The sequence below is a fragment of the Oncorhynchus keta genome, chromosome 10 (genome assembly GCF_023373465.1).
Source record: "Oncorhynchus keta strain PuntledgeMale-10-30-2019 chromosome 10, Oket_V2, whole genome shotgun sequence".
Taxonomy (NCBI): Eukaryota; Metazoa; Chordata; class Actinopteri; order Salmoniformes; family Salmonidae; genus Oncorhynchus; species Oncorhynchus keta.
Window position 1 is genome coordinate 19,539,828 of NC_068430.1, and position 25,155 is coordinate 19,564,982.

Consider the following 25,155-nt stretch of genomic DNA (forward strand, 5'->3'; position numbering starts at 1 on the left):
CAGGCAGGCAGACTCAGGGTCAGGGGCAGGCAGAGTGGTCAGGCAGGCAGACTCAGGGTCAGGGGCAGGCAGAGTGGTCAGGCAGGCAGACTCAGGGTCAGGGGCAGGCAGACTCAGGGTCAGGGGCAAGCAGACTCAGGGGCAGGGGTCAGGGGTCAGGCAGAGACTCAGGGTCAGGGGCAGGCAGACTCAGGCAGGCAGACTCAGGTCAGGGGCAGGCAGAGGCAGACTCAGGGTCAGGGGCAGGCAGAGGCAGAGGCAGACTCAGAGTCAGGGGCAGGCAGAGTGGTCAGGCAGGCGGGGTCTCAGGCAGGCGGGCTCAGAGTCAGGGGCAGGCAGAGTGGTCAGGCAGGCAGACTCAGGGTCAGGGGCAGGCAGAGTGGTCAGGCAGGCAGACTCAGGGTCAGGGGCAGGCAGAGTGGTCAGGCAGGCAGAGTCAGGGGCAGGCAGAGTGGTCAGGCAGGCAGACTCAGGGTCAGGGGCAGGCAGAGTGGTCAGGCAGGCGGGCTCAGGGTCAGGGGCAGGCAGAGTGGTCAGGCAGGCAGACTCAGGGTCAGGGGCAGGCAGAGTGGTCAGGCAGGCAGACTCAGGGTCAGGGGCAGGCAGAGTGGTTAGGCAGGCAGACTCAGGGTCAGGGGCTGGCAGAGTGGTCAGGCAGGCGGGCTCAGAGTCAGGACAGGCAAAGGTCAAAACCAGAAGAGTGAGAAAAAGAGCAGGAGCTGAGACAGGAGACAAAGGGCTGTGAGACATGAATTTACATCAAGACACATGACAAGTAGGACGTATACGGAGGGTACGGTGCAACGTCTCAGGGCAGGCAGAGCTGATTTTAGGCATTGAGCGTGGCAGAACAGGCTCCAGGCCACGATGGCACCAGTAGTCCAATCAATCAAGGGATTGTGTCGCTGGAGTCAAAAGAATCCCATCACCACAGGAACCTGCAAAGACTCAATTAGCAGAAATTGCATTGTCTCACTGTGGTTCCCCGACACTCGTAGGTTGATGGAGGTGGTATGATGGGTGACCCGGCCTATAAAGTGCCCGTCCAGTGCTCTAACATCCATGGGACTGGAGAGGGGTTGAGTGGGGATGCCCAGCTCGGACGCCATGGTAACGTCCATAAGACTCATATCGGCCCCCGAGTCAATGAGTATCTGGAAAGACTTGGACTAGTTGCCCCACAGCAGGGTGGCATGGAGAGGGGGGTGAGTAGGGGGAGATGGGTACTTCCGGAGTTCATCAGATGCAAGGTGGGATCCTTGAGTGAGCGATTGGGACCATAATCAATGTAATCAGACCTCTTCTCCCTCCTACATTCCCGTAGCCGACCATCGATCCGGATGGTTAAAGTGATGAGTGAGTCAAGTTCCGTTTGTAGTTCCCAGGCTGCAAGCTCGTACTTCCTCCGATAAGCCGTACAGGAACGTGTCGAACAGCGCTTCTGGGTTCCAGGCACCCTCCGCTGCTAGCTGGAGTAACTTCCGGGCAGCCTCTCTACCGGCCACTAGAGCCTCAAACTTTTCTCACCTCCGCCACGAATACCTCCAGACTGAGGCAGACGGCGGATTGTTTCTCCCACACCACCGTGGCACAAGCGAGTGCCCTCCCGGACATCAGCGTAATAACGTTTGTTTTCTTTGAGGGGTCCTAAGGGAACGAAGAAGGCTGCAGCTCAAAAATGAGGGAGCACTGAGAAATGCCCGGCAGGTTCTGGAATCTCCATTGTAGTGCTCCGGTGGAAGTAAGCGGGGTTCCCGGGAAATCGAGGTGACGGCGCTGCTATCAGCTGGGTTACTGAGGGGTTGGGAGGGTACCGTCGTGGTAGGCTGCCTAGTAAGCAACCCATGGAATTGCTCCCGCAAAGCATCCAATGCTAGGTCGTGACATTTGGCCACGTCTTGGAACCCTTCCATCAGACCACTAAGTAACTCCTCGTGTCGACCAATGAGGGCTCCTTGGGAGTAGATGGCATTGCTGTGCTGGTCCAAGTCTGCTGGGTCAATCATGGCCAGTTCGTGCTATCACGTTTCAGGTAAGACCCAAGTGCAGACTGTGTTGAAGTAACCATGTTAATTACATCAACAGGGGCAGGCAAATGAAAGGTCATGCAGGCAGTGGTCGGTGATCCAGAGTAGGGGCAAAGGCACCAGAAAAGCAAGCTGAGAGTCAGGGGCAGGTAGAGTGGTCAGGCAGACAGGCTCAGAGTCAGGACATGCAAAGGTCAAAACCAGGAGAGTGAGAAAAGAGAGACTGAGGAAAGCAGGAGCTGAGACAAAACGTTGGTTGTCTTGACAAGCAAGACGAACTGGCAACAGAGAACACAGGTATAAGTACCCAGGGGATGATGGGGAAGATGGGCGACACCTGGAGGGGGGTGGAGACAAGCACAAGGACAGGCACAAGGACAGGTGAAACAGATCAGGGCGTAACAGACAGATTATTAGGCTATTATTACCATTGTCACATTTTTGTGATGAATTAATCAAGTCTACGTACAGTTGAAGTCGGAAGTTTACATACACTTAGGTTGGAGTCATTAAAACTCATTTTTCAAGCACTCCACACATATATCCACAGTAAAACGAGTCCTTTATCGACATAACCTGAAAGGCCGCTCAGCAAGGAAGAAGCCACTGCTCCAAAACCGCCAGACTACGGTTTGCAACTGCACATGGGGGCAAAGATTGTACTCTTTGGAGAAATGTCCTCTTTTTTTTCTTTTTTTAACCTTTATTTTACTAGTCAAGTCAGTTAAGAAAAAAATCTTATTTTCAATGACGGCCTAGGAACAGTGGGTTAACTGCCTGTTCAGGGACAGAACAACAGATTTGTACCTTGTCAGCTTGGGGATTCGAACTTGCAACCTTTCGGTTACTAGTCCAACGCTCTAACCACTAGCCTACCCTGCCGCCCCGCTCTGATCTGATGAAACAAAAATAGAACTGTTTGGCCATAATGACCATCATTATATTTGGAGTATAAAGGGGAGGCTTGCAAGCCAAAGAACATAATCTCAACCGTGAAGGATGGGGGTGGCAGCATCATGTTGTGGGGGTGCTTTGCTGCAGGAGGGACTGGTGCACTTCACAAAGTAGATGACATCATAAGGGAGGAAAATTATGTGGATATATTGAATCAACATCTCAAGACATCAGTCAGGAAGTTAAAGCTTGGTCGCAAATGGGTCTTCCAAATTGACAATGACCCCAAGCATTCTTCCAAAGTTGTAACAAAATGGCTTAAGGACAACAAAGTCAAGGTATTGGAGTGGCCATCACAAAGCCCTGACCTCAATCCTATAGAAAATTGTGGGCAGAACTGAAAAAGTGTGTGTGAGCAAGGAGGCCTACAAACCTGACTCAGTTACACCAGCTCCGTCAGGAGGAATGGGCCAAAATTCACCCAACTTATTGTGGGAAGCTTGTGGACGGCTATCCGAAACGTTTGACCCAAGTTAAACAATTTAAAGGCAATGCTACCAAATACTTATTGAGTGTACTGTTTGTAAACTTCTGACCCACTGGGAATATGATGAAAGAAATAAAACTGAAATATATAATTCTCTCTACTATTATTCTGACATTTATCATTTTTAAAATAAAGTTGTGATCCTAACTGACAAAACAGAATTTTTACTAAGATTAAATGTCTGGAATTGTGAAAAACTGAGTTTAAATGTAGTTGGCTAAGGTGTATGTAAAGTTCCAACTTCCACTGTACTTTATCCCATCCATATTGTTTCTTTGTCAGTCATGTGGTTCATTCTCCAGTGTGAATATCTCTCTGGCTCTCTTCTCTTTCAGGTGTTCCTATATGAGATTGAGTGTGTGCTCTTTGTTCTTGAATATAGTGTGAAAGAGATGCATAGAGAGTGTGCTCTCTCTCTAAATTGCTCCATTCATTCCAGCCCCAGGCAGGCCAACACTGTGGCTAAGACTAGCATAGCACTGGCTGTCATGGTGGGACTAAATACCACTAAATACTAAATACCACTGGGGCTAAATACAAGCTGTTGGACTACACACTATAATACTGATTATAATAACAGTTCCTGCAAATGTAGCTAATCCTTAATTTGCCTGTGACAGGTTTTCCTGAGTATCAGCTCTGTAATACTATCATATTGTTTCTGTTGTTAAGGCGTGCTGGGTGTTTCAAAACTAACGTGGTGGGAAAAGAGATGATTATTCATTGCCAGTCCTCCAATGGTTAAACCTCTGCAGATGGATAAGGCTAGGGCTGGATCCTATAGAATGAACACCGGAGGGGGTTGTCTTGCTCTGAAGGAGGATGCCATGGAGCAGTGCCATGGAGCAGTGGAGCATGGGAGCAGTGCCATGGGGCAGTGCCATGGAGCAGTGCCATGGAGCAGTGCCATGGAGCAGTGCCATGGTTAGCCTATGTGGAGTAGCCAGAAAATGCTAACATCTGGTTTTCATGGATACGGTATTTTCAATTTAACTTCTATTTCCTCTGAATAAGGGAAGTGGGAACTACACTCGGGTGTCTTTTTACACCTGCTACATTAGGCTATGCCATGGTTCATGGTGGAGCAGGCCTGAGATGCTACTTTAGGTTATGCCAGGGCTCATGGTGGAGCAGGCCTGAGATGCTACGTTACGCTATGCCAGGGCCCATGGTGGAGCAGGCCTGGGATGCTATGTTAGGCTATGCCAGGGCTCATGGTGGAGCAGGCCTGCGATGCTACGTTAGCCTATGCCAGGGCTCATGATGGAGCAGGTCTGGGATGATACGTTAGGCTATGCCAGGGCTCATGGTGGAGCAGGCCTGCGATGCTACGTTAGCCTATGCCAGGGCTCATGGTGGAGCAGGCCTGAGAAGCTACGTTAGGCTATGCCAGGGCTCATGGTGGAGCAGGCCTGCGATGCTACGTTAGCCTATGCCAGGGCTCATGATGGAGCAGGTCTGGGATGATACGTTAGGCTATGCCAGGGCTCATGGTGGAGCAGGCCTGAGATGCTACGTTACGCTATGCCAGGGCCCATGGTGGAGCAGGCCTGGGATGCTATGTTAGGCTATGCCAGGGCTCATGGTGGAGCAGGCCTGCGATGCTACGTTAGCCTATGCCAGGGCTCATGATGGAGCAGGTCTGGGATGATACGTTAGGCTATGCCAGGGCTCATGGTGGAGCAGGCCTGCGATGCTACGTTAGCCTATGCCAGGGCTCATGGTGGAGCAGGCCTGAGAAGCTACGTTAGGCTATGCCAGGGCTCATGGTGGAGCAGGCCTGCGATGCTACGTTAGCCTATGCCAGGGCTCATGATGGAGCAGGTCTGGGATGATACGTTAGGCTATGCCAGGGCTCATGGTGGAGCAGGCCTGCGATGCTACGTTAGCCTATGCCAGGGCTCATGGTGGAGCAGGCCTGGGATGCTACGTTAGCCTATGCCAGGGCTCATGGTGGAGCAGGCCTGGGATGCTATGTTAGGCTATGCCAGGGCTCATGGTGGAGAAGGCCTGGGATGCTACATTAGGCTATTCTAGGGCTCATGGTGGAGCAGGCCTGCGATGCTACGTTAGGCTATGCCAGGGCCCATGGTGGAGCAGGCCTGGGATGCTACGTTAGGCTATGCCAGGGCCCATGGTAGAGCAGGCCTGGGATGCTACGTTAGGCTATGCCAGGGCCCATGGTGGAGCAGGCCTGGGATGCCACGTTGGGAGCCAGGGCCCATGGTAGAGCAGGCCTGGGATGCTACGTTAGGCTATGCCAGGGCCCATGGTGGAGCAGGCCTGGGAGGTAGTGGTGAGGGAAGCAATGCTGACAGACGGATGGAAACATCTGGCCTGCGGAAACACCCTGCACAGTGCTCATGTACCACTATCAACACCAGCCACCACGCCATGGACACAGCCAGCCATGTGATGTAGACCGGTATGAATACAACCCAGCATGCTCTATGAAAGAGAGGACATGGGATATGGGCTGGGGCCCTGTTTACCAGTGTCTGAAATAATGTATTTTTGTGATAACCCCCACATCTGACAGACGCAGGAATGACGACCCTGTAGGAGCTAGTAGCGGTGTGTGGTTAAACTCACTGGGGAAGCCAAGCCAGGAAAAGCCATAATTACAACCTATGTGTTGTGATAATTGTGTTGTTTGATCTATAACCTGTTAGTTCATATGCCTTGACACCGTGTTATATAGACCTAAGGCTGAGACAATAAGAAGCCACAGCAGCAGAATAAATATAACCACAGCTTTGTTTCATCACAAAACCATAGAGCAACCTCTGTCCGATGGAGTCCACATAGCAAATTGCATGTTACGAAAACATGGTCAATCAAGTTAATGTTTCTGACATTTTTGGACTACTAAACAACCATTGATTTCGGACAGTGGAGAGTTACTGCAAATCGCAAAGAAAATAAGAGTTGGTCCCACTATTTACGGACCATTTCAACATCATCAAATCATCTCTGCTTAGTCTAACACAGTGACAACTAAACGATTCCAAAAACAATAGTACAATCAATGTAAGCTAAATGTTATGTGTCTGTCCATGGTCCACTGATTCTTGTGTGTGTGTGTGTGTGTGTGTGTGTGTGTGTGTGTGTGTGTGTGTGTGTGTGTGTGTGTGTGTGTGTGTGTGTGTGTGTGTGTGTGTGTGTGTGTGTGTGTGTGTGTTTCTCGACTTGTGTGTCGAGAATCAATATCAATGCCATCCTCTTCTCTTTAATGTTGCCGAAATGGAAAATTATGAAACACAGAGAGATGAAAGATAAATGTATTTAATTTTTTCTTCTTTTATTGGGTTAAGTGCCTTGCTCAAGTGCACATCGACAAATGTTTTACCTAGACTGCTTGGGGATTCAAACTAGCAACCTTGCAGTTACTGGCCCAACGCTCTTAAACGCTAGGCTACCTGCACTTATCACACAATCCGTCATTTCATTACATAATTGGCCTCAATAGGTCATTAACCTTTGCCAGTGTACTGACATGAGCGGCGGGTTGCCCTTCTCCCAGGACTCCCCAACATAGGCCTTGATGATCACTGACTGCCAAGTGACATCAGCCTTGACGGACCGATGTGTCACTAACTGCGTGAGTGGAGCAGAGGCAGAGGGTACGACAGTGGCACTCTGTTTCTGGGAGGGCACTGCCACCCCTTATCGAAATAAGCAGGGCCACCCGGCGCCCCACTATCAAACCCTAATTGGCATTACAGTTTGGATGGCTGCATGGCACCGGAGCATGTACCAAGACCCATGCCAGGTCTGGCACACTGGAGCTGTAGCCATTGTCAGCTCAGGTGCTGGAAAGGGCAGCTTTTGACTTAGCGTTGCGACACCACCGAGGATGCAGAGAATGGCATGTCACTTACCATCAGTGGCTCCATTGGCTGAAGCTTCCCTCTATGTTTTAAGAAGCTTAAACATTTGATTTGTTTGTTTGTTTGTCCGTCTACCCACCCAATAGGATAAAGAATAGTTTGGCTTTTCCTAAGAAAGAATGTGACAAAGGTCATGGTGAAAAAAAGCCTAAATTGAACCCGGGGCATGAACCCGGGGCATGAACCATTTCAAATTCCATCTACACCTTTGTTTTATGTCAACCTCTTTTGTGAAAAAGCTATAGAGCATTTCTGTGGACTTTGTCTAGATCGACATTGGAGATGGATGCCTTTATGTGGCTCCGTGCACATGGGACTGGGCTCATTGTCACAATGCTAAACCATTCAAATGAAATTCCTGGAATAATTAAGACTGACAAGATCTTCTTGCCCCCATAAAAGGAAATCATGTTTGTTTGCAGTGACTACAAAAAGCCTCCATGTCACTCATTTTGTCCCCAGCACAATAGGCGTAATTATTGTTAATTAATAAAACTTCCACTAGCATAGTCTGCGGTTCGCTCAGCCCATCATATTGGGACAGTCCCTCATGATTATTCAATGAGAGGCTGCTTAATATGCATGAGGGGGTGTATTTGGGCTGAGGAGAGGCGCTGGCTCAGAGTGAGGGAGGGAGTGAGTTAGTGAAAGACAGACTGAGAGTAGAGCGTGCTTACTCCTACTCAGACACACTCAGGACACGCGTGCATGACTGGCTGCACAGCCTTCATGTAAATCCTTTCAGCTAAACCTATTTCCTGGGTGAGTTTGCGAGACGGAGCAGCCTGGTCAGCAGCTCCATGTGAGCCAGCAGCCCAGAGAGAGAGACAACTTGCCTGGCAGACTGGAGAGCAAGACTGTATGGTGAGATTCCTCCACCATGGGATGCAGCCTCTGTACCCTGCAGAAGCCTGAGGAGCAATACAAACTACTCTATGAAGTCTGCCAGGTAATAATAATGTAACCAAGCTACTTCTGCCCTCTTCTGAACGGCTGAACTTTCAGGGCTGTTGAATCACTGATGGTGTCAACTCAAAGTGTAGAGGTTCTACAGATGTTTTGTTGTCTACTGCAATGTTAATGTATTGAATGTGGTGATTCATGGGCATACTTCTGCATTACGTCTTGTAAGTACTGATTTATTCACTAGCTGGGTCCTTTTCAGTTTGATGTGGTTGTAGAGGTTGTAGATGTGTTGGCTTTGTGTTGTAGTTTGGTGTTTTTCCATTGCATTGGCCTCTGTGTTGGTTTGATGCCAGTCTGGCTAGGGCAGATTGAGTGACAGGGTTGGAGTATAGTAGAGTGTAGTAGAGTGTTGTTGTGGCTGGCAAGCTGGATCCCCACTGGTGTTGCAGTTGTGTGAACTCTGGGCGCGAGGTCACGGAGCGGTGGTGAGGAGGTCTTGATAAAGGAGGTCTTGATAAAGGAGGACTGAGGGAGAGCTGACAGCTCTCTGAAGGTGTCTGTTAGTGTGTGCTGATCATAACCCACCTCATTGTCAACTGACTCCCGACTCAGCCACTTCTGACTTTAACCCCTAGTTCACTTCTGTTTAAAATGTGTTTAACACTAAAGTGCTTAGACTGCAGATGTTTCACTATGATAATAGACCAGAAGTGTTGTATAGGTATTTGATTCATGTAAACAATTGTTTGTTGTTTTGAACAAAGTTAATATATCAATGAGGAATGAATCATCCCTTGTACCTATGTTTAGGTACACTGAGTATTACAAAACATTAAGAACACCTTCTCTTTCCATTACATAGACTGACCAGGTGAAAGCTATGATCCCTTATTGATGTCACATGTTAAATCCACTTCAATCAGTGTATATGTAGGGGAGTGTAGGGTAGGGGAGGAGACAGGTTATAGAAGGATTTTTAAGCCTTGAGACAAATGAGACATTGATTGTGTATGTGTGCCATTCAGAGGATGAATGGGGAAGACAAACAATTGAAGTGCCTTTGAACGGGGTATGGTAGTAGGTGCCAGGCGCACAGGTTTGTGTCAAGGTTTTTCATGCTCAACAGTTTACTGTGTGTCAACAATGGTCCACCACCCAAAGGACATCCAGCCAACTTGACACAACTGTGGGAAGTATTGGAGTCAACATGGTTCAGCATCCCTGTGGAACGCTTTTGACACCTTGTAGAGTCCATGCCCCGACAAACTGAGGCTGTTCTGAGGTGAAAAAAGCACCCTTGATTTGTATGGAGACGATATAGCCTTCAGAAAATAAATGTATTACGAGCCATCAAGCACACATTCCTGTTTTTTATGAAAGGTAGTTACTTCTGTTCCAGTATACTGTAATACCAACGTTGAAGAAGATCACTTGGACATTGTACAGCCTGGGACTTGTGCTCTGGTCACGAAGACCATGATGAAAGGGAAATGGTAGAGTGGGGAACCAGGAATAAAAGAGAATGGTAGAGTGGGGTACCAGGAATAAAAGAGAATGGTAGAGTGGGGTACCAGGAATAAAAGGGAATGGTAGAGTGGGGTACCATGAATAAAAGGGAATGGTAGAGGGGGTACCAGGAATAAAAGAGAATGGTAGAGTGGGGTACCAGGAATAAAAGGGAATGGTAGAGTGGGGTACCATGAATAAAAGGGAATGGTAGAGTGGGGTACCATGAATAAAAGGGAATGGTAGAGTGGGGTACCATGAATAAAAGGGAATGGTAGAGTGGGGTACCAGGAATAAAAGAGAATGGTAGAGTGGGGTACCATGAATAAAAGAGAATGGTAGAGTGGGGTACCATAAATAAAGGGGAATGGTAGAGTGGGGTACCAGGAATAAAGGGAATGGTAGAGTGGAGTACCATGAATAAAAGAGAATGGTAGAGTGGGGTACAAGGAATAAAAGAGAATGGTAGAGTGGGGTACCAGGAATAAAAGAGAATGGTAGAGTGGGGTACCATGAATAAAAGAGAATGGTAGAGTGGGGTACCATGAATAAAAGGGAATGGTAGAGTGGGGTACCAGGAATAAAAGGGAATGGTAGAGTGGGGTACCATGAATAAAAGAGAATGGTAGAGTGGGGTACCATGAATAAAAGGGAATGGTAGAGTGGGGTACCAGGAATAAAAGAGAATGGTAGAGTGGGGTACCATGAATAAAAGAGAATGGTAGAGTGGGGAAACAGGAATAAATGGGAATGGTAGAGTGGGGAACCAGGAATAAAAGAGAATGGTAGAGTGGGGAACCAGGAATAAAAGGGAATGGTAGAGTGGGGTACCAGGAATAAAAGAGAATGGTAGAGTGGGGTACCAGGAATAAAAGGGAATGGTAGAGTGGGGTACCATGAACAAAAGAGAATGGTAGAGTGGGGAACCAGGAATAAAAGAGAATGGTAGAGTGGGGTACCAGGAATAAAAGGGAATGGTAGAGTGGGGTACCATGAACAAAAGAGAATGGTAGAGTGGGGTACCAGGATTAAAAGAGAATGGTCGAGTGGGGAACCAGGAATAAAAGGGAATGGTAGAGTGGGGAACCAGGAATAAAAGAGAATTGTAGAGTTGGGAACCAGGAACAAAAGGGAATGGTAGAGTGGGGAACCAGGAATAAAAGAGAATGGTAGAGTGGGGTACCAGGAATAAAAGAGAATGGTACCCCATTCTCTGGGGTACCATGAATAAAAGAGAATGGTAGAGTGGGGAACCAGGAATAAAAGGGAATGGTAGAGTGGGGAACCAGGAATAAAAGAGAATTGTAGAGTTGGGAACCAGGAACAAAAGGGAATGGTAGAGTGGGGTACCAGGAATAAAAGAGAATGGTAGAGTGGGGTACCAGGAATAAAAGGGAATGGTAGAGTGGGGTACCAGGAATAAAAGAGAACGGTAGAGTGGGGAACCAGGAATAAAAGGGAATGGTAGAGTGGGGTACCAGGAATAAAAGAGAATGGTAGAGTGGGGAACCAGGAATAAAAGGGAATGGTAGAGTGGGGAACCAGGAATAAAATAGAGTTGTAGAGTGGGGAACCAGGAACAAAAGGGAATGGTAGAGTGGGGAACCAGGAATAAAAGAGAATGGTAGAGTGGGGTACCAGGAATAAAAGAGAATGGTGGAGTGGGGTACCAGGAATAAAAGGGAATGGTAGAGTGGGGTACCAGGAATAAAAGAGAATGGTAGAGTGGGGAACCAGGAATAAAAGGGAATGGTAGAGTGGGGTACCAGGAATAAAAGAGAACGGTAGAGTGGGGAACCGGGAATAAAAGGGAATGGTAGAGTGGGGAACCAGGAATAAAAGGGAATGGTAGAGTGGGGTACCAGGAATAAAAGAGAATGGTAGAGTGGGGAACCAGGAATAAAAGTGAATGGTAGAGTGGGGTACCAGGAATAAAAGTGAATGGTAGAGTGGGGTACCAGGAATAAAAGAGAATGGTAGAGTGGGGAAGCATGAATAAAAGGGAATGGTAGAGTGCGGAACCAGGAATAAAAAGGAATGGTGGAGTGGGGTACCAGGAATAAAAGAGAATGGTAGAGTGGGGAACCAGGAATAAAAGGGAATGGTAGAGTGGGGAACCAGGAATAAAAGGGAATGGTAGAGTGGGGAACCAGGAATAAAAGAGAATGGTAGATTGGGGTACCAGGAATAAAAGGGAATGGTAGAGTGGGGTATCATGAATAAAAGAGAATTTTAGAGTGGGGTACCATGAATAAAAGGGAATGGTAGAGTGGGGTACCATGAATAAAAGGGAATGGTAGAGTGAGGAGCCAGGAATAAAAGGGAATGGTAGAGTGGGGTACCAGGAATAAAAGGGAATGGTAGAGTGCGGTACCAGGAATAAAAGAGAATGGTAGAGTGGGGAACCATAAGGCTCTTCAAGGTCCAGTCAGTCTACATCCCCTCTGTCCTCAGATGAACCTAATAGTAACACGCTTGTACGATAGCTGCTGCTGCTGCTGCTGCTGCTGCTATGCCTAATACAATTCTGTCTGGCAGGGAGAACATAGCTTCATTTATAACATGTACATAGTCCTTCATTGCTGACTATCTTTTTTTCATTTTTTTTTTTCAAAAAAAAAAATCTTATGATGGGAAAGATACACCGATGTGTAGTTTCCTTTGTGGCCAGAAGGGGGTTATTCAGATCAAACATGACCATTCCCTCTAGTGTACACATACTTCTTCATTATCTTCTTCACGATACAATATGATTATTACACTCGTAGAAAAAAGGGTTCCAAAAGGGTTCTTCTGTCCCCAACGGAGAACCATTTTGGTACCAGGTAGAGCCCTTTTTATTTCCAGGTACATTTACATTTAAGTCATTTAGCAGACGCTCTTATCCAGAGCGACTTACAAATTGGTAGAACTCTTTTTGGGTTCCATGTAGAACCCTATGTGTAAAGGGTTCCACATGAAACTCAAAAGGGTTCTACCTGGAACCAAAAATGGTTCTTCAAAGGGTTTTTCTATGGGGACAGCCGAAGAACCCTTTTAGGCTCTAGATAGCACCTTTTTGTGTAAGAGTGTATATTAATCTTAAAGCAGGTATGCACTACCAATGTGTTAATAAGACCACAACTACAGATTTTGTCAGCAGACAAAGCTTTAGCTCCAAGTGTCTCACTCTGACAGACTGGGCTTTAGTCTTATGAGCAGAACCCCAGTAATGTTTTCTAGCTTTGGGTTTTTGTCTCTGTTCTTCCTTGAAGGGCACCAGCTGAGTGTTGTCAGCATATTACATACCCATTTAGTGAGCAGGGTGCTGCTGTGTGGCAGGCTGCATGGTGGCTATTTAAGTGAAGTTAATGAGCAAGCTCTGTGTGGATTTCCCTTATTGTTCCCTAAGAAGCTGTTCTGTTCCCATTAGTGAGAGATGACAGCCCTGGCCCTGTCTCAGTATTGTGTCTGCAAATCACCCTGCTTTGATCATTGCAGGTCTGGTTCAAAATGACTAAAAGGTTTTGCCCTGACTAGAGGACTCTGGTGAGGAAGGGGTATATTTGTGTGATGGTAAATGGATTCTGGGTTTGGGTAAATCAAACAGCTGATGTGATAGGGACCAGACAACCCCATCTTCTTCTCCATTTCATGTTTTCACCCACCAGCCCCCTACAAAAAAACATGACAGCAAGAAGATGGTCCTAGAGGGAGGCAGCGAGTTCCTTTGTTCCTCTCCATCTCCAGCCACAGCCAGGTTGTCATTCTCCCTGTCGATTACTGTTGATTGGCAGGCTGTTAGCTGGCTGTTAGCTGGCTGTTAGCTGGCTGTTCGCTGGCTGTTCACTAGCTGTTAGCTGGCTGTTCGCTGGCTGTTAGCTGGCTGTTCGCTGGCTGTTATCAGGCTGTTAGCTGGTGGAGTCCTACTGTTTGTCTTGCCCATTACTCCTACCTGGAGGGAGAGCCACCTGACCAGACTGAGCCATGCAGAGCAGACAAAGCCGCTCAGCTGCTCCGTGTTTCACATCAAACCCTATTCATCAGTGGGAGCTAACCTCAGACTAGCCCATTAGCAACCTTCCCTCCCTTCTTTCCTCCCCGATCACACAGAGAATGCTTACATGCCTTTCAACTTGATACAACTTTTTGTATTGATGCACTAGGACTTGAATGATACACAAAATAAATAAAGAAGGACGTTGTCAGCCTTGGTTTCCCCAGGCCACTCTGCTGGATAAAAGATTAAGCATCATCTCAATGTGACATTACCAGTAAAGAAAAATATTAGCAATTCGATTCACCTTCCTTGCACTGTAAAACCGTCTGGCTTTTTGCGTAAGTGGCAGCAGGATAGTGGCTTATAAACCATGGGATTGTTGTGTTGTGCAGATTAATTTTGGTCACTTGAGGAGTGTGCCTCAGGCCGGGGTTGAGGTGAGGTCACTTCCTGTTAGAACCGGACCTGTACTGTGACAGGGAGGGTGGTCTCAGGCTTCCAATAATCTGCCAACGTGTCTTGAAAATAATTGATTTTCAGAACATTGTTTATTTTTACTGTGGTTATTTTATTGTCCTACTCCTGTGTCAGTTGGATGTGGGTAAACATTGTCTTTTCACTGCCAGCATATATCTTCACATGGCTTCGGTCTTTCCATTATTACAATCCGTGGATCAGACCTCGGGGCCTTTCCGTGTGTGAGTGCATGCATGCGTGCATCTGTCTGTCTGCATGCATGCCCAAGTTCAGGTAGGCATGTGCCAGACAGTGCCATGTGGCCACCTTATGGGAGAGTTCAAAAGGGTGTGTGTGTGTGTGTGTGTGTGTGTGTGTGTGTGTGTGTGTGTGTGTGTGTGTGTGTGTGTGTGTGTGTGTGTGTGTGTGTGTGTGTGTGTGTGTGTGTGTGTGTGTGTGTGTGTGTTGTGTGTGTGTTTGCCCTCACGCCTGTTCAATTAATCCTATGGGGCTGGAGCTGTGGTTGCGGACAGAGATCAGGGTGGTCTGTGTTGTCTGTGTCAGGGAGACCTAGGATGGGATACATTGGGGATCAGGCAGCAGGCTTGTTTCATCTACTGATAATACACACAGATCCTCTAGATCAGGGTGCCTGGCACACTGCCCATGCCCACGCCACACACACACACACACACACACACACACACACACACACACACACACACACACACACACACACACACACACACACACACACACACACACACACACACACACACACACAGCTACCTGGGGTTTTATTGATCCTCAACACTCCCTGCTACTCTCTCTATTTCTCACTGTTTATGCACACCTACTGCTCCCAGACAGGGACAGCATCGCTATCCTTCTAGTTAGTTATGGGTACGAATCTCCGGTCTAGTTGGTGTGTCATCTCTACTAAGAATTACATTTTAACAAAGTTGGTTTAGAAATCCCTTTTGAATAATTTTCCTTGCCTCTTCAGTTGACTCTTTTGAAATTGAGCGCAATAAGCTAAATGCTACAAAAAAGGCTTAACAGATCATATTTGAGTCATGTCTTTTAAACCATCTACTTAACAAAACATCTTCTGTACTATGCCAAATATGTGAAGATCAGTTATGACATTGATTTCAATGAAGAAACCCTTTGAAAAGCCTCTGTTTAGGAAAGTGTATTAGTAAGCAGCATGAAAGGCAGCCTGAAGGCAGAAGAAGTACAGATAATTACAGCTTTGAGCAGGGCAGGCTAGGTATGGGAGGGAGGGAGGGAGTGTCTCAGTCCCCCCTCTATGTAAACTTCACCCCTAGAACAGCCTGAACCCCATGCTCAAGCCTCACAGCTGGAAAGGTAAGTGCCATGCAGAGATACAAGCTCTGCTGCTTTTGTCAGGGCAGTGAAGGTAGGGAGCTGGAAACTGTCTGACAGTCCTGTCTGACCGACGGCTCTTAATCTCTCCACAAGTGGCCTGTAATGGTCCTGGCGCCTGTCTGTGTTTCATAGAAGACCCAGGGCTTAATGAGACCTCCAACACAAGGCCCCCATTCAAGCTCCGATCCAGACGGGAGTTGGCCTCATCACCGTTTTCACTGCTGCTTGACTGTGTCGTCTTTACAGCTCGTTATAGAGGGAGAGTTTGAGTAAAGAAAGAGATTGACACCAACAGATTCCATGCATTTGTGATCTGAGACAGCAGTGAGATACTATTGGACCCCTTGTTGGCAATATTTTTCACTTCAAAATATTCTGATATTCATCAAAAGTATATGAAAATTGACCTTGTTCCAAAAAGACTTAAGCATGTCTTCCTTCATCCAAACAGAAGAGAATGAGATGAAATATTTGTCCAACATGGCTCTGACCCCCACTGTCAGGACCCCTGTCATTAAAGCAGCATGACATCTGGAGCTCCAGGATGGCTCTCCCGCTCTTCCTCCCCCTCTCCCCCTCTCCTGGTAATGAGGCTTGACAGAGGCGGGGTGGGGAGACAAAGCGGGCTATGCTGATGGGATGGCTGGAGGAGCCCACTACTGTGTTTAATAACAGGCAGGTTCACCCTGGTGTGCCTCCACATCTGTTCAACACTGTAGCAGGTGGCAAGCAGCCACAGGGGAGCGCTCCTCCTCGCACCAGCCCATGTCCCCCGTTCCTCCGTCAAGCCTGAGGATGGCACTGAGGAGCACAGACACCATATGTAGATATAACAGCACAAACCACAAACACACTCTGAAACAAGTTATGCAATGCACTAAAGACAGAGAGAGAATTGATTGCCAATCACTATAAAACTGCGGAGAAGAAGGTGTAAATGTACCCATAGTGTCAGACATGGAAAAACAACTGATATGCAGTATCATAGCCGTTTGAACTCTCAGTATGGCGTACTTGTACAGTAGGTCATGTTTTGCTGCTTTCTGAGTGGTTATTGTGAAGCATTATTCTTCATTTACTCTCTGGAATGACACCAGGTGGTCTCTGGCTGCACTCTACCAGGCCGATAGAAATACAATACTGGAGGTTATAACAATGACATGAAGATTATTACATTTGCCACAAAGGCCCGGCAGTATCCTGAAATAGAAAGACATCATTTGGACCCATATTGGGTCACAGATTGCAGTGTGGGAAGACAGGCTCACTGGAGAGACGCTATCCGGGGCGGTGCAGCCAACGGGTTTCTCCACGCATCGCGCCGACAGAAACAAACATCTTTCTGGTAAGAAGAGTGGCGGGGGCGTGTGCCTCATGACTAACGAGACATGGTGTGATGAAAGAAACATACAGGAACTCAAATCCTTCTGTTCACCTGATTTAGAATCAACATCTACATTCAATCAATCTACATTCAATCAAATCTACATTCAATCAAATGTAGACCACATTATCTACCAAGAGAATTCTCTTCGATTATAATCACAGCCGTATATATCCCCCCCCAAGCAGACACATCGATGGCTCTGAATGAACTTTATTTAACTATTTGCAAACTGGAAACCATTTATCCGGAGGCTGCATTCATTGTAGCTGGGGATTTTAACAAAGCTAATCTGAAAACAAGACTCCCTAAATTTTATCAGCATATCGATTGCGCAACCAGGGGTGGTAAAACCTTGGATCATCATCAGCTTCCGCGACGCATATAAGGCCCTGCCCCGCCCCCCTTTCGGAAAAGCTGACCACGACTCCATTTTGTTGATCCCTGCCTACAGACTGAAACTTAAACAAGAGGCTCCCACGCTGAGGTCTGTCTAACGCTGGTCCGACCAAGCTGACTCCACACTCCAAGACTGCTTCCATCACGTGGACTGGGACATGTTTCGTATTGCGTCAGATAACAATATTGACGAATACGCTGATTCGGTGTGCGAGTTCATAAGAACGTGCGTTGAATATGTCATTCCCATAGCAACGATTAAAACATTCCCTAACCAGAAACCGAGGATTGATGGCAGCATTCGCGTGAAACTGAAAGCGCGAACCACTGCTTTTAATCAGGGCAAGGTGTCTGGTAACATGACCGAATACAAACAGTGCAGCTATTCCCTCCGCAAGGCTATCAAACAAGCTAAGCGTCAGTACAGAGACAAAGTAGAATCTCAATTCAACGGCTCAGACACAAGAGGCATGTGGCAGGGTCTACAGTCAATCACGGACTACAAGAAGAAACCCAGCCCAGTCACGGACCAGGATGTCTTGCTCCCAGGCAGACTAAATCACTTTTTGCCCACTTTGAGGACAATACAGTGCCACTGACACGGCCTGCAACGAAAACATGCGGTCTCTCCTTCACTGCAGCCGAGGTGAGTAAGACATTTAAATGTGTTAACCCTCGCAAGGCTGCAGGCCCAGACGGCATCCCCAGCCGCGCCCTCAGAGCATGCGCAGACCAGCTGGCCGGTGTGTTTACGGACATATTCAATCAATCCCTATACCAGTCTGCTGTTCCCACATGCTTCAAGAGGGCCACCATTGTTCCTGTTCCCAAGAAAGTTAAGGTAACTGAGCTAAACGACTACCGCCCCGTAGCACTCACTTCCGTCATCATGAAGTGCTTTGAGAGACTAGTCAAGGACCATATCACCTCCACCCTACCTGACACCCTAGACCCATTCCAATTTGCTTACCGCCCAAATAGGTCCACAGATGATGCAATCTCAACCACACTGCACACTGCCCTAACCCATCTGGACAAGAGGAATACCTATGTGAGAATGCTGTTCATCGACTACAGCTCGGCATTCAACACCATAGTACCCTCCAAGCTCGTCATCAAGCTCGAGACCCTGGGTCTCGACCCCGCCCTGTGCAACTGGGTACTGGACTTCCTGACGGGCCGCTCCCAGGTGGTGAGGGTAGGCAACAACATCTCCTCCCCGCTGATCCTCAACACGGGGGCCCCACAAGGGTGCGTTCTGAGCCCTCTCCTGTACTCCCTGTTCACCCACGACTGCGTGGCCACGCACGCCTCCAACTCAATCATCAAGTTTGCGGACGACACAAAAGTGGGCTTGATTACCAACAACGACGAGACGGCGTTCAGGGAGGAGGTGAGGGCCCTCGGAGTGTGGTGTCAGGAAAATAACCTCACACTCAACGTCAACAAAACTAAGGAGATGATTGTGGACTTCAGGAAACAGCAGAGGGAACACCCCCCTATCCACATCGATGGAACAATAGTGGAGAGGGTAGCAAGTTTTAAGTTCCTCGGCATACACATCACAGACAAACTGAATTGGTCCACTCACACAGACAGCATCGTGAAGAAGGTGCAGCAGCGCCTCTTCAACCTCAGGAGGCTGAAGAAATTCGGCTTGTCACCAAAAGCACTCACAAACTTCTACAGATGCACAATCGAGAGCATCCTGGTGGGCTGTATCACCGCCTGGTACGGCAACTGCTCCGCCCTCAACCATAAGTCTCTCCAGAGGGTAGTGAGGTCTGCACAACGCATCACCGGGGGCAAACTACCTGCCCTCCAGGACACCTAGACCACCCGATGTTACAGGAAGGCCATAAAGATCATCAAGGACATCAACCACCCGAGCCACTGCCTGTTTACCCTGCTATCATCCAGAAGGCGAGGTCAGTACAGGTGCATCAAAACTGGGACCGAGAGACTGAAAAACAGCTTCTATCTCAAGGCCATCAGACTGTTAAACAGCCACCACTAACATTGAGTGGCTGCTGCCAACACACTGACATTGACACTGACTCAACTCCAGCCACTTTAATAATGGGAATTGATGGGAAATGATGTAAATATATCACTAGCCATTTTAAACAATGCTACCTTATATAATGTTACTTACCCTACATTATTCATCTCATATGCATACGTATATACTGTACTCTATATCATCGACTGCATCCTTATGTAATACATGTATCACTAGCCACTTTAACTATGCCACTTTGTTTACATACTCATCTCATATGTATATACTGTACTCGATACCATCTACTGTATCTTGCCTATGCTGCCCTGTACCATCACTCATTCATATATCCTTATGTACATATTCTTTATCCCCTTACACTGTGTATAAGACAGTAGTTTTGGAATTGTTAGTTAGATTACTTGTTGGTTATTACTGCATTGTCGGAACTAGAAGCACAAGCATTTCGCTACACTCGCATTAACATCTGCTATATGTTTGTCTGTGATGTGTATGTGACAAATAAAATTTGATTTGATTTGACAGACAGACACAGGTGGGACGGTTCCTTTTATGAGGACATAATATTTCCTCAACTGCGTGATGCTGTATGTGGACAGAAACACCCAGAGAGATGAACAATATAAGCTACCTTTCTGCTCAGCTACTACATGTATATAGTCTTGTTCAAAACAATCACCCATTGTAGGCCAAAAACTATTCAGAATCGTTGTAATGCATTTGGTAGCTTCACCTCTTGCTATCAAGTAAATGTGCTTGTGTACTTCTGTTTGCATTTGTTTCTCAAAAAAACAACATTCCTGCACTGTGGATGGTAACTGTTCATTTACAGTTACACATCTCTTTCATTGGAGCCTTATGTACAAACCCAGAGACTGGTAATGTAGTTGGTAGTGATATGACATGATTAAGAGAGAACCATTCTAGGCCTACCCTGTGAATACCACAATGTGTCCCCTGTGTCTGTCTGTAATCCACTGTCATGAATAAACCATCTCAACAGACAGAGCGAGGGGTTTAAGCACTTATTAAAGCACACCAAGATGCGGGGGCCATTTTGCTAGAGGGTCATTATTCCTCATTATGTATCTGAGCTGCTATTCACCAGGAGCCCCTCACTGACAGGGCTACCACACACAGGGCTATCGCAGACAACCCTGAGGCAACGGCTGAGGACAGGAACAAGTACAACAAGTCCCATTAGGATCTCTGCAGAGTCATCAAAAATAACAAAAGGACAATATAGGAATAAAAAGTGTGGTGATATTACGCAGGCTCCGACGGCTGTGGCAGGGACTTACAGTCCATTACGGAGCCTTGATCTGCCCAACCATACCTCTCTACCAGACAAATTCAACACATTTTATGCATCAACAATAACACCCACCGAACCAGAGGACTGGGTGATCACTGGCAAGGCCACGGGGCCTGACGGTATTTCAGGGCGCGTTCTCAGAACACGCGCAGATCAGCTGGCAGGCATATTCACGGTCATTTTCAACATCTCCTTGTCCCAGTCTGTATTCACCATATGTTTTAAGATGACCACCATAATTCCTGTTCCCAATAACTCGAAGGCTTCATGCTACAATGATTACCGCCCTGTAGCACTCACATCTGTAATCATGACGTGCTTTGAAATGCTGGTTATGGCACACATCAACTCCATCGTTCCAGACACCCTTGACTCACTCCAATTTGCATACAACCCCATAGACGACGCAATCTCAATTGCACTCCACACTGCCCTCACCCACCTAGATAAGAGGAATACCTATGTGAGAATACTGTTCATTGACTACAGCTAAGTGTTCAACACCATTGTCCCCTCAACATCCGTCACCAAGCTTAGGACCTTAGTACTGAACACCTCCTTTTGCAACTAGATCCTGGACTTCCTCTGCAATGCTCAACACGGGGGCCCCACAGGGGTGTGTGCTTACTCCTCTCCTGTAATGCCTGTTCATCCACGACTGAGTGGCCACGCACGACTCCAACACCGTCATCAAATTGCTGATAACTTTGATGATATCGTTGCCGGTGATCAGGCCTAAGAAAGCCTACAGGGAGGAGGTCAATGACCTGGCAGTGTGGTGCCGGGAAAACAACCTCTCCCACAACATCAGTAAAACCAAGGAGCTGATAGTGGATTACAAGAAACAGGGTGGCGAGCACGCCCCCATCCACATCAACTGCGCTGCAGTGGATCGAGACCTTAAAGTTCCTCAGGGTTCAAATCACTAAGGACTTTAAATGGTCCACACGTACAGTCATGAAGAAGGCTCGACAGCGCCTCTTCCCCCTCAGGAAGTTGAAAAAGTTTGGCATGGGCCCCTCAGATCCTCAAAGTTCTACAGCTTCACCATTGAGAGCATCTTGACTGGCTTTATCACTGCTTGCTATGGCAACAGCACCACTCTCGATCGTATGGCGCTACAGAGGGTGGTGAGGACAACCCAGTACATCACTAGGGTCAAGCTCCCTGCCATCCTGGACCTCTATAACAGGCGGTGTGAAAGGAAGGCCTGAAAATCGTTAGACTCCAGCCACCCAAACCATAGACTGTTCTCTCTGCTTCAGCATGGCAAGTGGTACAGGTGCATCAAGTCTGACACCACCAGGCTCCTGAACATTTTCTATCCCCAAGCTATAAGACTTCTAAATAGCTAACAACATGACTACACGGACTATCTGAGTTGACCCTTGTATTTATTTTTAAAAATGTCACTATGCACACTGTCTCTATGCACACAACTCTACACACTCACGCACACTGACACTCCAGCACACACATAAAATGCATGCACACACACTCACATTCAATCATCACATATGCTGCTGCTACTCTCCACTCAAAAGTATATGGACACCAGTTCAAATTAGTGAATTTAGATATTTCAGCCACACCCATTGTTGACAGGTGTATAACATAGAGCACATAGCCATGCAATCTCTGTAGACAAACAATGGCAGTAGAATTGCCTTACTATAGAGCTCAGTGACTTTCAACGTGGCACCGTCATAGGATACCACCTTTCCAACAAGTCAGTTCTTCAAGTTTCTGCCCTGCTAGAGCTGCCCCGGTCAACTGTAAGTGCTGTTATTGTTTAGTGGAAAATCTAGGAACAACAACAGCTCAGCTACTAAGTGTTAGGCCACACAAGCCCACAGAACGGAACCACTAAAGCGAGTAGCGCATAAAAAACGTCTGTCCACGGTTGCAACACTCCGTATCGAGTTCCAAACTGCCTCTGGAAGCAATGTCAGCACAAGAACTGTTCATCTGGAGCTTAATGAAATGGGTTTTCATGGCTGAGCAGCCTCACACAAGCCTAAGATCACCATACGCAATGCCAAGAATCGGTGGAAGTGGTGTAAATCTCGCCGCCATTGGACTCTGGAGCAGTGGAAACGCATTCTCTGGAGCGATGAATCACGCTTCACTATCTGGCAGTCCGATGGACGAGTCTGGGTTTGTCGGATGCCAGGAGAACGCTACCTATCCCAATGCATAGTGCCAACTGTAAAGTTTGGTGGAGGAGTAATATTGGTCTGGGGTTGTTTTTCATATTTCGGACTAGGCCCCTTAGTTCCAGTGAAGGGAAATCTTAATGTTACAGCATACAATGATAATCTAGACGATTCTGTGCTTCCGACTTTGTGGTAACAGTTTGGGGAAGGCCCTTTCCTGTTTCAACATGAAAATGCCCCCGTGCAAAAAACAAGGTCCATGCAGAAATTAGTATGGAAGAACTTGCACAGTGCCCTGACCTCAACCAATTGAACACCTTTGGGAGCAATTGGAATGCCGACTGCAAGCCTTGCCTAATCGCCTAACATCAGTGGCCGACCTCACTAATGCTCTTGTGGCTGACTGGAATCAAGTCTTTGCAGCAATGTACCAACATCTAGTGGAAAGCCTTCTCAGAAGAGTGGAGGCAGTTATAGCAGCAAAGGGGGGACCAACGCCATATTGATACCCATGATTTTGGAATGAGATGTTCGGCGAGCATCGGTCAAGTAGTGTATATCCTGATGCCAAGTCACCTTACCCTTAAACATATCTATCTCTATAACTCCAGTATCCCTGCACATTGTAAGTATGATATTGGAACTGACCCTCATGTTCTTATTTTCATTTATTGTGTGTTTTTGTTCTACCTTTTACTGTGGGGGGCACCTGGGACCCAGAGCTTTAATTCCCTGTGTGGAGATGAGGATGCCCCAGGTGGCTCCTGTAGCCCTGCTGCGATCCCTGCAGGATATGGCTTGATGCCATTAGTCACTGTCGTTTAAACAGACAAGTTTATTTTGATTGGGTGTGTTTGTAGTTTGTGTCCTGGCTTTCTGAGATGATTGAGAGAGGAAGGCATGGGTTACACACACAGCAGCTGTTTCTCTGAGTGTACTACTATATCATCTGAGATGAAGCCGTCCTGGGTAAAGGATGGTAGAGCTAACAGGAGATGCTGCCTGCTGGAGTAAAATATGATCCGCTGTCAGTCCTCACAGGGGGGGTGTGGAGAAATGAGCCTGTGTGTGCTGCTGCTGGGCTGCTGGTGGGATTGGTGACTGTGGGCCAGCAGAGGGAGATAGTGAAGGGTGACAGAGCCCTGGGTCCCAGCCCCACTGCCAGTGATTACTACCCCACTGGGTCAATCCCTCGCTCCCCTTTTGTTTCCATCTCCTGCCTTCACTGTGCAGCAACAGATAGAGGCAGACAGAGTCGGAGACTGCTGTGGTAAACTGCCAGCAGACACACTCCACTCCCATCCTCATGTTATCCATGAGGATAACACACAGACTCGACCTCACGGCCAGATGTTCTATCCTGACCAGTGTAAACCAATGTCACACAGCACAGCCTGGTTCAGAGCAATTCTCAGTCATCTCAGTTAAAACCGTTGTTCAAATTGTAAGTAAAAGGTGCTTGTTCCATCAGTGTGGGAAACTAGGAAAGCCCTTCTTGATTAGCACCTTACATTGAGCTCATTAAGAGGAAAGCAGCAGAATGCCTAAAGGAAGTGATTCTGGGTATTTTATTGATCTACTATGGATAACAGTATATCCCATGCTTATATCAGATTAGGAGAAAGTAATCAGTAGTGTCTTTTTCAGCCTGCCATGCTTATTAGCGGAATGAGTTTCTTTCTATTTGTTCTGTAATCCTCTGTAAACCTGCCTGCTGCAGTAAATAAAGACTGCTCTGTTTTTAACTCAGAAATGTAAAGACTTTCCCCACAGTCAGTCAAAAGAATAAAACCCACACAAACCACACACACTCAGAATGAGACCATTAACAAGCTCACCAAGCCGTACTGCTTTTTTGTTTAACATTTTTAAACGTGAAATAAAAGAAGGGATTAACTGTAGTTGGGAACTGAATGAACCCACATTGAGAAAACACTTCCACTGCCACTCAAGCAGCTATAGGCCCCCTGAAACTAAGCTGTCAAGCCTCCCTCCACTCTCTCTATCATGTCCGACCTTCCTCTCTCTGTTAAAATAAATTCAGACTTTGAAGAATTTTCTTAAGAGGTGTATTGAACCATAAAGAGAGACTTTAGAGAGAGAAGTGAGCGCCACTCATGGTCCCTTCTGAACAAGTGTCTATATAAACAGAGGTTCCCAGGGCTCTCCTGCCTACCCACTGTTGAAAGGTACCGTCTTTACCTGGCCATTTCCACTCCATTCACCTCACTGGCTGCATCGCCTAAAGGAAAAGAAACAGTCCTTCTTTAATGATGTTCTC

General features: G+C 47.2%; 1 protein-coding gene across 2 annotated transcripts in view; it reads left to right on the plus strand.

Moving 5' to 3' along the window:
* The window catches only part of LOC118388333 (E3 ubiquitin-protein ligase PDZRN3-B-like), a 143,927-nt gene that overhangs the window by 102,928 nt on the left and 15,844 nt on the right, over positions 1-25,155 (plus strand). Inside the window, exon 1 of one of the 2 annotated variants that reach the window (XM_052526626.1) lies at positions 7,589-8,307. The exons of the other annotated variant lie outside the window; for it this stretch is intronic. Coding sequence (XP_052382586.1) covers positions 8,239-8,307 — 69 coding nt within the window. The 5' untranslated portion in view covers positions 7,589-8,238. Of the gene's footprint in view, positions 1-7,588; positions 8,308-25,155 lie in introns of those variants that run through there. 2 annotated transcript variants of the gene reach the window in all.